Genomic DNA, 13,173 nt, shown 5'->3' on the forward strand with positions numbered 1-13,173 from the left:
GCCCTATTATCTAATTGCAAACAAATTAATTAAACTGAAATCTTTCGTTTACATTCGATAACGAGGCTGGGATCAGCTGTGGCTCAGGCGACAGAACGTTCCCCCTCCCAATGTTTGAATACCAGAGGTAGCTGGTTGAGACGAATTCTACTCCCGGTTCACACCGACCATGGAACTGACGTAAAACATCCTAGATCATGGTTAAACGGATCATGGGTTAGAATTCTCTTGCCATCGGATTAACCGAGGGAGGATTTCGTGTTTCTCCTCTTCATGTAACGCCAATGCAGGTTAGTTCCATCAAAAAGTCCTCCCCGGAGGCTAGTTTTCCGTAATGTTTGACCCAGGAGCTCTCTTGTCTTCTGGATTGGGTTGATAATTACAAGGCTACAGAGAACATTGATAATTGTAAATTCTGAATTGGGTGCAAAGCCGGTTTCAAAACTAAATAATATAGCCAGGAAGGAGATACTTTGCCTTAGTTATTTAACAGAATTCCAAAGACTTTATTTCTTGATGTTGCTGAAGTATTTTTCTTTTTGTTACATTAGTAAAAGTTACTCATAATTTTCCTTCAAATGCCATATTTGGGAAAGAAAAAAAACGAATGAATTGTACTTTATTGGTGTGTAATTATTCACACACTTTTTTTTTCATAGGTGGAACATGGAATACTTTTAATCCTCACAGAATGGAAGCAGCAACCAATGTATCGCCTATATCGAAAATGATTCTCGTTGAAGAAAAGTTGTGGTGCGCAACTCTAAATTCAATTGCCGTCATCGGGACTTCTTCCCTTGAAGTAGAGGTACTTGGTCAATATAACATGATTTCCGTCATAAAATTTTAAGCAGTTCCTCAAAGGCACTGTCGTCACATGGAATTTTTCGACCATTTTTTTATAACTGCAAATGAGTTTGTAACATTTACTCAAGACTGTTAAGTTTTGTCTGTCGCTAGCCATTGTTTTTTTATACAAATTAGGAAAATGATGCATATTGTCTACAAAATGAGTAGGGGAGAGTGGGGTCAATTGTAACATTTTTTACTTAGCTATTTTTAACTAACAAAAAATCCAATATATTATTAGTATTAATTGACAGACGAGTAAAGTAGACTATCCTCTACTAGAAAAAAATACCTTATTTTAAATGTTATTATATTAGTTATTAACAATTTTTGACATCCGTGCACTCGTTACAATTGTCCCCACTTACGGGGTCAATTGTAACAGTTCATAAATTGAACTAAAACATAGTTAATTATACACATTATCATAGTTGTGATATATTTCTTTATTGATCAAAATAGTAGTGATATTTTAGGAGTGAAAATAATAATGAGCAGAGACATAAAGGGTTAAACTTTTAACTTTAAGGGGTTAAAAATTTTAATTTATGCTGTGAAAGGTGAGTAATAAATTAATGCACATGCAATATAATATAAATGATATAGCTAACTATTGGTGGTTCTTAAAGAGTTAAGTAATGGTTTGTAAACATAAGATTATTTATTTTCAGCTGTTATATTTGTACTTTTACTTATTGTTATAATAGTCCCCAAGACGCCATTTCAGCTTCATTTGTTAAAAGCAATGCTAGTTAATTAACAAAGCTAATCTTTTTTTTGAAATGTTAATTAAGGTGTTCACTTACATATTCGGTTACTAATTTTTATTTGTTTAAACAAAATTACTTTGTTACAATATTATATTCCAATACCAAAAAAAGTACTTACGTAGCATAAAAATATCTTTTGTGATGTAACTCTTTCAAAAGTACATAAAAATGATTGCCAGCAGGGATGTACATGTAGATTTATTAAATACACCTTGTGCGCCACCTAGGAACCAAATCTAGAACCCGACACTCGAAATTTTTGCTCTGTTACAATCGTACCTTATTACAATTGACCCCAATCTCCCCTAGACATAATTTTGCGACAGTGAAAATCGATTTGTGATATTTTTTTTTTAATATTGGAAAAATGACACCGTAACTGCATCTTTTAAACTTACAAAATTTTGATTTCATACATTGATTTTTATCTGAGAGGCAAAAAAATTTCCCAAATTTTCCACGTTTGACGAAAAATTTATATATATACATAAATATTTTATAAAATTTGAGTTATTTTTTCGTTTTCAATGTTCAGACAATTCTTTTCATCCAGATAGAATTATACATAGTTTGAAATTAAAGTTTTTGTTAAAGTTTAAAGGACACAAACTGTAGCCTTTTTTAAAAAAAAAATTCCTTTGACTAATTATCTTTGAAGAACATCCTTAAGCTTATTAGCGTTAGTTATAAGTTTATTTATGTATAAATGCGAACACATGGTGTAAAAAAAGATATTGGGCTCAACTGTGGTGATTTTGAATATTTTAAAAGTTTGAAAGTTGAATATCTGAAAAAAGCATCAATATTCCAGAAAAGTGCTGGGTTTCATAACTTGTCCTAATAATGAACTTTGATATTCAATAAGGAAATTATTGGGTTGCTGGTGTTCAGCCATGATTTTCAGGGCAGAAAATGCTGAAAACTGAATTTTTCAAACTTTGACGGAGCATAACTCTGAAATGCTTCATAGAAACAAGTGCACTCCCGTAACTAGGCAGTGATATACTAATAATACAGCAAAACAAAACTTTAGGATGTTGCTGCTTTCTTTAGATAAACCCCTTAAAACATACTTATATTTCACTCTTGAGAAAATGACCTGAATGACCTCAAACTTTCTACAGGGGAGGGAACATTTTTTATTGGATCAATCTTCCCCAGTATTCATTTTTTATGACTTTCTTTAATATAAAAAAATCAAGTCAATCTAACTATCAAAATGACAGATTTTTGTCTGATTTTGAAAATAATGGCACTTAAGCTAAATCGTTTTTTTTTTTTTTTCGCTTTGAAATAAGTTTTTTACTGTTGCAGATCTGTGTGCTCCTTTAGCTTAACGAAATTCATAACAATTTCAGTTCGTTTTGCTTTTTCGAGAAAAAGAAAAACATCCTTACAAATAAAATTCTTTGACTCGCAATAGAATGTTTTAATTGCTAAAACAACGATAAGAAAGCTGCTATTTACTATTATTATGCATTAACCCCTTAACGATCGGTTAATTTTCAAAAAAACGGTCTTAAAAGTACCTATTTTTATACACGTATATTATACACGCATTTGATTAGTGTGCTGACATCTAGTTTAAAATAAACTAACTATCTACAATTACCTTAAAAATATCCTGGTGCTGCCATCTGGTGTGAAAAATGAGAAATAAAATGTTTTCCGGGCAATGAATTAGTTTTATTCTTACTGGCACGTTACTACTGAACACTCGGGGATATTACGGGAGCGAGAAATAGAGGGCGAAACCTCACCCCGTCATTTTCACGGGAGCGAGAAGGAAGGGGTTAAAAACATCATATATGTGCATATTTTTTTTCTTTAAAATGTCAGGATGGGTTATACTGAACATTTTAATAACAAATTAACCACAATATCCATTTTCGTCAATTTTGAAACATGTAAGAGCAAATTTTTAATTCATACTTAAACAATACGAATTTAAACATGTATTGTCCTGATTTTCGATTGATTGATTATAAATCTTGAAATACGTGAAACTGTGCTTATTTAAAAAGGTGGAGCAGCTGGTCGCCGGCTATTAATAAATAAGGGAGACATTTTATTCTCAATTTAAGAAAAAACTTCTTATTGCAGATCACATTCCCTGTTGGACCTGAATTGATGCGTCACGTGACAGCTATTGCGCGTTCAGGATATGGTGTATGGGTAGCCGTTCAGAGCAGCCCCATCATTCATCTATATCACATTACCACTTATCATCATTTAATGGAGATAAATATTACATCAGCTGTTACTAAAATGCTAAATGGTAAATAATAATATTTCACTATTCTTTTTATACTTCTTCTGTTATTATTATTCACGGGATAATCAGATTTGTATTATGTTTCGTACTGTTCTTCAATCGAGTAACTGGCTTTGAAATATATTAAAATAAGGGCCGGCCTTGTGGCCGAGCGGTTAGCGTGCCTGATTGCGAAGCCATAGGCTGCGGGTTCGAATCCCGCTCTGGGCATGGATGTTTCTCTCTCTCTTTGTGCTGTCCTCTGTTGTGTGTGTGCATGATGTGTGAATGTGGCCCATCCTATAAACGGGTTTGTGGCAGTGTGGCGTGGGCAATGTTGCTCGCCTCCGTGACTTTGGTTCACAGGTGCCCCACTGGGTAACGCCAAATGAGCAACAATTCTGGCATAGTATAGGCAAAGGAATCAAATTCAGTGCCTGCCATTGGGAAAAAAAATTATTAAAATAAGGCATTAACTTTTTTTTTTTCAATTTCTATGAAAATAATTATTGAATAAAAATTTCACTATATTATATTGCGCAAGTGATCAGCATAATAAAAAAATTTTAATAAATATACATAATACATAGTAATTGAATTTGATTTATCTAAATAAGTTGCAATATCTACTTAAAATTTAAGAAAAATGTATTTTTTCCCTGGTCTAAGTCTGTTACTGGAGGGATATCATTTTTCTTTTATTTATTGGGTTATTCGAAAAGTAATTTCGCTTTTCCCCAACAAGAGATTTAATCGATCAACAGTATTTGTTCACCAAGGACTCTGTTGCTATAATTATTGTACTAAATTATTTCCGTTGAGTTCGAAAAAATGGGTTCCCTGGCTTATTGAATGGCCTATATTTCGATCAGGTAGCCATTTTAAAATTTTCTACATATTTGCTGTATTTTATGAAAATAAAGCTTTGACTAGGTAAGGATGTTTATTAAATTTGTCTCTGTTACTAGAATGATAGTTTTTAATTCGTTATTTTAATGTTCATTAGATTTTTTTTTTATGATATGATCAAATCCTGTTTTTCAGTTCTATATAAACATTGTTCTTTTCAATTGACCCTGTCCAAGTAAATTTACTTACAGTTTCTTTTCTTCCCTCTGTTACTCTTCCTCTCAGTTGCCATGGTAATGGTAACTTTATTAACTTTTAATGCATTACTTAATTAAATACTAAGTTTATTAAAAAAATTGAGGTAGATATCAATTAGGTGTATTATTAAAGGGTATTATTAAAGGAGTAAGTGTATCATTAAAATTCAGTAATTTGCAATGCGTGATTACTTAAAAATTAGCTCTACTATAAGCTTTCCTCTCGGTTACTTTTTTTTTTTTTTACTCTGTTACTCTTTTACCGTTATGTTACCTACTATTTATTTAACTTTATTTCCCTCTATAGTTTAAAAAGAAATCAATTTTAGTGATTAACAGTTTTTAGTGATTAACAATTTTAGTAATTTAGTGATAAATTTGACTAGAGAACAGTTTCATGTAACTTATTTTTTTTTATTTAAGCTCTTATGAACATAGGTAATAAAGGGAAACATAATGCTGATTCAAGTTAACGTTTAATTTTTTATTTTATTTTATGTTTCAAATCAAACAGTGCACTGCTGTTTTAAGTTTTATGGACAAAAAAAAGAAGAAAAAAACATTTCAATTGCAGCTAGAATTTTCATAAGTAGTAATTCGAATATTTATTCGGATTATTATTTTAAATGACCCAAATGCTTTGCTATTCCTTTGTTAGTCGTAAGTTTAGGTGTTAATTTTTATGATAGTGCCCTGAAATTTGGAGACATCAGCATGTACAGTAGAGATGGGTAAGTATCAAATTTTTGGTATCAATTACCAAATGATACCGATACAGCTGTTTGTCTGTTGCAAGTACCTGTTACTTTCTGTATCTACAATCTTAAATGTTTTGTTTAAAAGAAAGGCTGAAAAGTTATAAGCAAAAATAAATAACCTCTCTGTTATTTATAACTTTTAATTCGCTTAAAATTCCATTGACTTAAATTAAACCCAAAATTACGAATATTTTGGTGGTTTTCTTCTCCTTGTAACGCAAATGCGGGTTAGTTCCATCAAAAAGTCCACCGCGAAGGCTAATTTCTCCTAACGCTTGATCCAGGAATTCCCTTCTCTTCTGGGTTGTGTTCAAAATAACAAGGCTACGTAGTTGAACATTGGCAGTCGTCGTAAACTCAAAATTGGTTCCGCTATTCAACGACGGTTATAAAATAAATACGAAAACAGGTTCGAACCCCAGAGGTGGCTGGTTTATGCGAAATCTACTCCTTGTTCGCACTGAGTTCAATGCTGACGTGAATTATCCTCAGTGGTAGACATATCATGGGTGAAAATCCCCTTGCTGCCGGGATAACAATGAGGATATTCGTGGTTTTGTTCTTCTTGTAGCGCAAATGCGGGTTATTTATATCAAAAAGTCCTCCCCGAAGGCTGTTTGCCCTAATGTTTGATCCAGAAGTTTCCTTGTCTTTCAAGTTTAGTTAAAAATTTACATTGCTTACGAGGCTACGAAAAACATTGATGGTCGCAAACTCAGATATGAGCTAGTTGTTCAACGCCTTTAAATAATATAAAAAATGATAAATAAAATGAATAAATCAAAACTTTTATAATCTCTTTTTTTTATTTCTAGTTCTCATCAAAAAATTAATATTGAAAAAAGAAATAATTACAATAAATCAGTTTTTAAACGAATCTTTACGAAACGTAATTGCTACCCCAAGAAACCAATCGATTTGATCCAGAAATTCAATTGATTCCATTAATTCAACTGCACTCAAGAATCTTTAAAGGAAATAATTTGATCTCTAGTTTTTAGGAAGAAAGCGATGTTTAGGGAAGGGGCAATTTTTCTTTTACTTTTAGAAAGAAAAAAAAATTTTCTCCATTAGTCGATAATAAAAGAAAAATTGCACAGCCATTAAATGAGATTCCTTACTCAATTACGCACAAAAGTAGGGTCTTTGTAAAGCGGAGAGAAATAAAAAAAAAGAAAATAAATAGAAAAGAAAAAATTAAATAAATATAGTATTTGTTCAAAATGAATGCATTTTGTATAGCATAAATAAATAGCATAAAAAAAAACAATTTTATTACAAAATTGAATTGATATCATTCATTTTCTTTTAAAATTTAAAAAGAAGTAATAAAAATAACTAAAATAAAAAAGTATAACGCAGTTTAAATATTAAAATTTAAGAATATCTATGTTATTAAAACTTGCGAATATATTATATTTTAATTACTTTCTAAGTGTTACGCATATTTTAAATAAGACAATATTACTGGAGTTAGTTAATTAATTACTTAGAGCATAGTTTTCCACTTTTTTTATTCATTGCTTACTTAGCGAGAGAGTTCCTCTACGCCCACTTAAAAATTTCTACCCCGAGGAATCTACCCGAAAAATTCCCCCGAGGGAAAATTTTTTTTTTTCATTTCCTCTTTTTTAATTGTTTAACATTTTTGAAAAAATCTGCATGAATCATGCGGTTATTTAGTTAGTTATTGTTAATTTATAGAAGGTTTTTAATTACACGGAATATACATAATGTAGTTCAGTATTAAATGTACTAGAATTTAATTTATTCTAATTAAACATAATGTAAATGTTGCGTTAGTTGCTACGCTTTAAATGGACGAAATATAATTTGCTTTTCATTACCCCTCGTAAAATAAAACACATTTTAAAGACGAAATTAATAAGTATTTTTATTAAGAAATTTTAAATTCTAAAACCAAAATTCTTTACCCTCATCATCAAAGATAAAACCAATTTACAAAGCTAATATCGTTTTAATATGTCACAATTTTTACAAATCAATATTAGAAATTGATGAAGAATGTATGAATGGAAATTATTTATTAACAAGGATATAAAATCTATATCTCCCAGGTCATGAAGTAAAGTGACTTTTGAGGAATTTATTTATGATTTATCACACTCTAGAATCAACACAGCATATAACTAACACAAGGCTAGCTGAAACATGGATTTTTTTTATTTTATTTTATAACCGTCGTTGAACAGCCGACCCAATTTCATGGGTTTACGACTACTAATGTTCAACTCCGTAGCCTTGTAATTTTGAACCAATCCAGAAGACAAGGAAACTCCTGGATCAGTACCCCCAGAGGTATTGATTTGTTGTGGGAACATGGAGGACTTTGAGACTCGACAGATTTAACGTGCATCAGTCACCATTTACTACACGGGGAGTCTTCGGCCGGCGAGGATCGAACCCACGACCTCTTGGATATGGGCCCAGCGCCCTACCGACCAGGCTATCCCGGCCCCTGAAACATGGATCGCGATGCGTGACGTCAGAACTGAAATGAGTACCGAGACCCCCTCTTCAACTGTCAACTCCACCTTTCGAGGCGGCCCTGGGTAGCGCCTAGGTTGGGTACCTAAGATTTAAAGTAATGTGTAAGCTTTAAAGTAACATTACACATTAGAAAGAATCATGATGGACAAAGGATTTTTTAAGATCTTTTTGGTAACGAAAAAAAGTCTAAAAACAGCGATGGACTTATGTCAACCAGCCATCGCGGGGATTTGAACCGGGGTTACCTCATTGAGAGGAGGGTGCTCTATCCCCTGAACCACCAAGGCTCAACTAGAAGTTTATAAATAGAAATAAATATTCCAGCTTAAAGCAATTTTAAATTTAACTATACTAGTTTACGCCCTATGAGCTTCGCATTAAGCTTGCATAAACAACCCTTTTAGATATAGATTGAATCTGCCTTTAGAAAATAAGTCTAGAGAAACCTTCTGACAAACTGAGAGTGAATTCATCTTCTGAAAATTTGTTTTAGATTTTATGACCATCGCTGCAACAAGGTTTATTTGTCTGGTTTTAAATATACTTTCCTTAATACTTGAAAAGTGACCTGATAAGTTTTCAGCCCAAACAAAATGTTGCATTTGAGAGCTTGGGCAACTACAATGAAAAAAGGGCAAAAACGAAATATCCATTAAAAACTGAAAAATGAGCTTTTATGGTAACGTTTTTTGCTTACCTTTATGCAATCTTTAACGAAACAAACTTGGCTTACTAATATCAGAATTGAATTTAAAAAAGAATTAATTAGTCAACCTTTCGATGCCAACCAAATGAAAATGAAAATTCAACGTTTGCCGTAAGGTTGCCAGCCATCTGAGATATTTTTCCTGATTAAACATACCTTTCTTCTGCGGATTTGGTTTTTTGATCATCAAAATATGGGATCTGGCCCTAATGTGGAAATTATGGTCCCAATAGTTTTGCCAGGGGAGAGATTAAAAGTGTAAACCCCTTAACTTTAATTTCACTTTTAGAGCATTTCGCCACAGCTCGGTAAGTTTTTAAACAAATTGAAAAATTTTGCACACAATTATAAAACTATTTATCTAAAAATAACTTCATGTAAAATAATTTTCAATTATAAGTAATTATTGTTTAATACTGATCGAAAAATTTTTAAGCAGGATTTAAACTATGTAATTTTAAATGATAAAATACGAAGCTAGAGCGAAGTTGCTCAAATAATTCTTGAGAAATAAAAGATTAAAAATAAATCTTTCTTGAACTTTATTAATTCAGAAACTATTAATTTGCCAAAAATGAAATATTTATAATCAGCGTCCTTAAAAAGATCCTTCTAAAATCCTTTTTCAAAATAAAGTTATAACAATTTATAAATAAAGATTCTATGCATAAAGATTATTAACATTTAATTCAGAAAATATTAATTTGCCAATAATGAAATATTTATAATCAGCGTCCTTAAAAATATCTTTCTAAAATCCTTTTTCAGAATAAAGTTATAAAAATCTATAAATAAAGATTCTATGCATAAAGATTATTAACATTTAAATGAGAAGTAATGAACCCTTAATTGAAATTTTAACGAATTATTATCTGGGTTTTATTACATAAAAATGGTATTAAAATTCCTTAAAATCATAAATCATCACTTTTATCACGTGAAACTAAAAGTTTCTTCCAATAATTTTTAATTGTGAGAACAGGAATTGGGAACGCCTCCAGCTTCATTAAAGAAATTAATTGGTTTTATAGAATCTAATTCCATCTCTAAGTTGTGACAAATCTTGATAATAATTCGACAAAATCTGATAAAGATTTAATTAATTTAATTTTCTTTTTCTCTTCTAAATGTTATTTCAAGATCTCCAGCCTGTAGGCTATAATGACTTCATTCTTAATAATGATTATAAAAAAATTATTATGGGTGTCATAGTAAAAAAGTTAAAGGGGGGATGACGAAACATTCTATTTAATACATTACTTCTTCCTAAAGAGTAGCTTTTACTGGCTGCAGAAAAATTCAGTATTGTACTAAACGCTATTTTTGTCATTGTTATTTTTGTCAGTGCTATTTTGTAACATAAATTATGTTAATATCTTTTCAGCTTATGATGAAATCATAAGGCAACATAAGTTAGTTTGCTTAAGAGTTACTTCTCTTTCTGTCGAAAGCGATACCCTCTGGATAGGCACCAGTGCAGGAATCATTCTAAATTTGCCAATACCATCAATTAGCCCATCGACCACGCACATTGAATCAATACCAAACATAAATGGTAAGAAACAACTCTTTTTATTCTCATATCAAATACTATTGTAATAATATTCACTCTAACAACTGTCCCTTAAAATTTGAGGAGCAGATCGTTTAATTAAATGGCCAGATCCCCTAACAAGCCCCAAATTCGTAATTATAACGAAATTCAGCAAGTTACTAGATTAAGCGGCCAGCTCTCTTCTTCGAAAAAGAAGTATACCGAACATAAAGAAATCTTCGTTTAAAAATAAAAATCAGGATGAGCAGCCGCCATTGGCCAGAAATCATAACCCTATTGGAAAAAGCTCTAAATAACTGTATCAATCGAGATATCTTACTGTTATTATCAGCTAGGTTTGGATATAACTTCCAAACTGAATTCATCACCTTTTATCATGTTGATTACAACATTAGGCTACAAACATAAAAGGGCCAGGTTTGGTCCTAGCTGGTGCCAAAAAAGATCTCTTTCTCGCACTCCCTTCATGTTAGTAACTAGGGGAAACGAATTACGACTTTCTCACTCCTCGACAAATGGCAGTACTAATACGCTACGCGTTTCACGCGTTTAACGATTCGCCTTGATGTTACAAGCAAACAGCCAAAGTCTCTAATAGCGTTAAGGCCGGAACTAAAGATACTTTTTTTTTTAGCATAGTGGTAATTTACGATCAGTGGCCATACATACCGTAATCTAGCGTTAAAAGTTCTCAGTGTGTAGTTTGATTCTGTTCCATTTTGAAAATGTGCAAAATAATAAATAAGTTTCACGCAGATGACTTTTTTACCCACAACGGAGATCAACCAAATAGCAAAAAACGGTTTTCAAAAATATTAGTTAATTCCATGATTAAATATCAACTTTGTGTATTCATAGGGAATTGTGAATATTTTGCAATAGCAAAATACTATATTTGTGTCGATAACTTGTAACGTTCTTTCGATCGGCGAATTTGAAAGCGTCGATCGACACGAATTAAAAACAGGAGCTTGTAAAAACAAGTTTTTTTTTTCTCGGCTAAAACCAAAATTTTTCAGTAGAAACAAGGACAAGGACGTGACAGAAGAATAAAGTTGTATAACTGTTTCTTCGTATGCCTATTCGTATAAACTGCTTCTTCGGATGAACTAGTTCTTCTTATGCAGTTCATAATAAGAGAACGTCCCTAATCGAGTAGGATCACATTTATGGTCATGGGTTCTTATGCAATTTCAATTCTGATGATATGTCTTAACTTCCCTAAAAGCTTATAGAAACATTAACGCGACCCCCTTTTTACATATATCGTTTTTAAACTTGTACATTTGAACAAAAAATAGACTAAAAATTTCATTTAAAAAAATCTGTAGCTTTAGGAGAAAACTAATTTCAGATCTGAAAACTCCACACCTGGATTAGACAAGACCAAATATTTGTATAAATGCAACAAAAAAATTGTTCCCCATTAATTATCGTTGAAATTACATTAAAATATACATTAAAAATACAGAAGTTGCTGTTCAGAAATAACTGTATTTGTGATATTTCTGCTCCCAGCCGCTATAGCAAAGAACTGTACTGATCTTTGCTAATATTAAACACTACTGTTTACTTTTGTCGTTAGGTTTTGGGGATACATGAAAGTCAAAATAATGAATATTTAACAACCTCTGTTTAAAGAAAGTAACGTTTTTCATCCATGAAAAAAAAATTCTTAATTATTTTTAGTATTTTGCTTACGAAACAAAAATTAATTTCGACCAATAGGACGAGAATGTGTAAATCTAATAAGGCCGCGAACTGTTAATAATTTAGTGGCCAACTTAGCTAGCTTCTCGAGTTCATTAAATTACGACATATCAGTTGTTTCTGGGACCTATTAGAATGCAATTTTTAATAATAAACATAAAAGTAAGATAATTTAGATTAATAAAATTACCAATTTACATACGCAGGAACATAGAGGGAGAGATGCCTCAACAAGAGGGTCACTGTAATTCTCATTCTTCATTATGTGCCTTGTAAACAGTAATTTCTTTGCACTCTGTATGTATAAAGATTCAAATTTCATTTCATAATTTTGCACAGGTTTGCGACATGGACACGTTGGTCACGTTCGTTTCTTAGTAAACATAAAAGAAACATCTGTTGAGAGTTCACTTATGAACGAAGCCAGATCTTGTGATGAGGTCAGACCCAGAAATGCACTTCCCTCCAATTCGGAAACTCCATCTGCATTCATGATTAGTGGAGGAGACGGATATGAACACTTCAAAAGCAGTTCAACTACTGATGTCATTGGTTGTGACGACAGCACCAGTCACATACTCATGTGGAAAATGTGAACATTCTTCAGACTAAGTAAAGATTTGAAGTCATGTGCCATTTTTTTCTATGTTTTTCATTCCTAAAGAATTTACTGCTTGCGTTTATTCTATCTGACATAATGTTTTAAAAGTTAAGGATGGAAATTCATCCACCTAAACATTCATCTAATCTTTTAAGAATCACGTGACGTAAAGGAACCAATCAGGTGCTTTAACCTAATTAGTTCCCTTTTTTACTATTCCGGTTCCACTATTGCGGTTATGACTATTGTAATGAAATCAGAACGTTGCTTATCATAATGCTTTTTGGAACTGGCTGACTTTAATATTCTAGATACTCCTGATATTTTAATGCTAATATACTATTTGAAAAAAT

General features: G+C 31.7%; 1 protein-coding gene across 4 annotated transcripts in view; it reads left to right on the plus strand.

Annotated features, from left to right (window-relative positions):
- The window catches only part of LOC107455669 (rho guanine nucleotide exchange factor 17-like), a 259,700-nt gene extending 246,751 nt beyond the window's left edge, over window positions 1-12,949 (plus strand). For all 4 annotated transcript variants that reach the window (XM_087167607.1, XM_087167608.1, XM_043057607.3 and 1 more), the window contains exons 20-23: window positions 660-808; window positions 3,723-3,897; window positions 10,339-10,509; window positions 12,559-12,949. In XM_087167607.1, the coding sequence (XP_087023733.1) occupies window positions 660-808; window positions 3,723-3,897; window positions 10,339-10,509; window positions 12,559-12,815 (752 nt within the window). In that variant the 3' untranslated portion in view covers window positions 12,816-12,949. The remainder of the gene's footprint in view (window positions 1-659; window positions 809-3,722; window positions 3,898-10,338; window positions 10,510-12,558) is intronic.
- The last annotated feature ends 224 nt before the right edge of the window (window positions 12,950-13,173 follow it).

The sequence above is a fragment of the Parasteatoda tepidariorum genome, chromosome 7 (genome assembly GCF_982258835.1).
Source record: "Parasteatoda tepidariorum strain Cologne lab strain chromosome 7, Ptep-v5.0, whole genome shotgun sequence".
Classification (NCBI taxonomy): domain Eukaryota; kingdom Metazoa; phylum Arthropoda; class Arachnida; order Araneae; family Theridiidae; genus Parasteatoda; species Parasteatoda tepidariorum.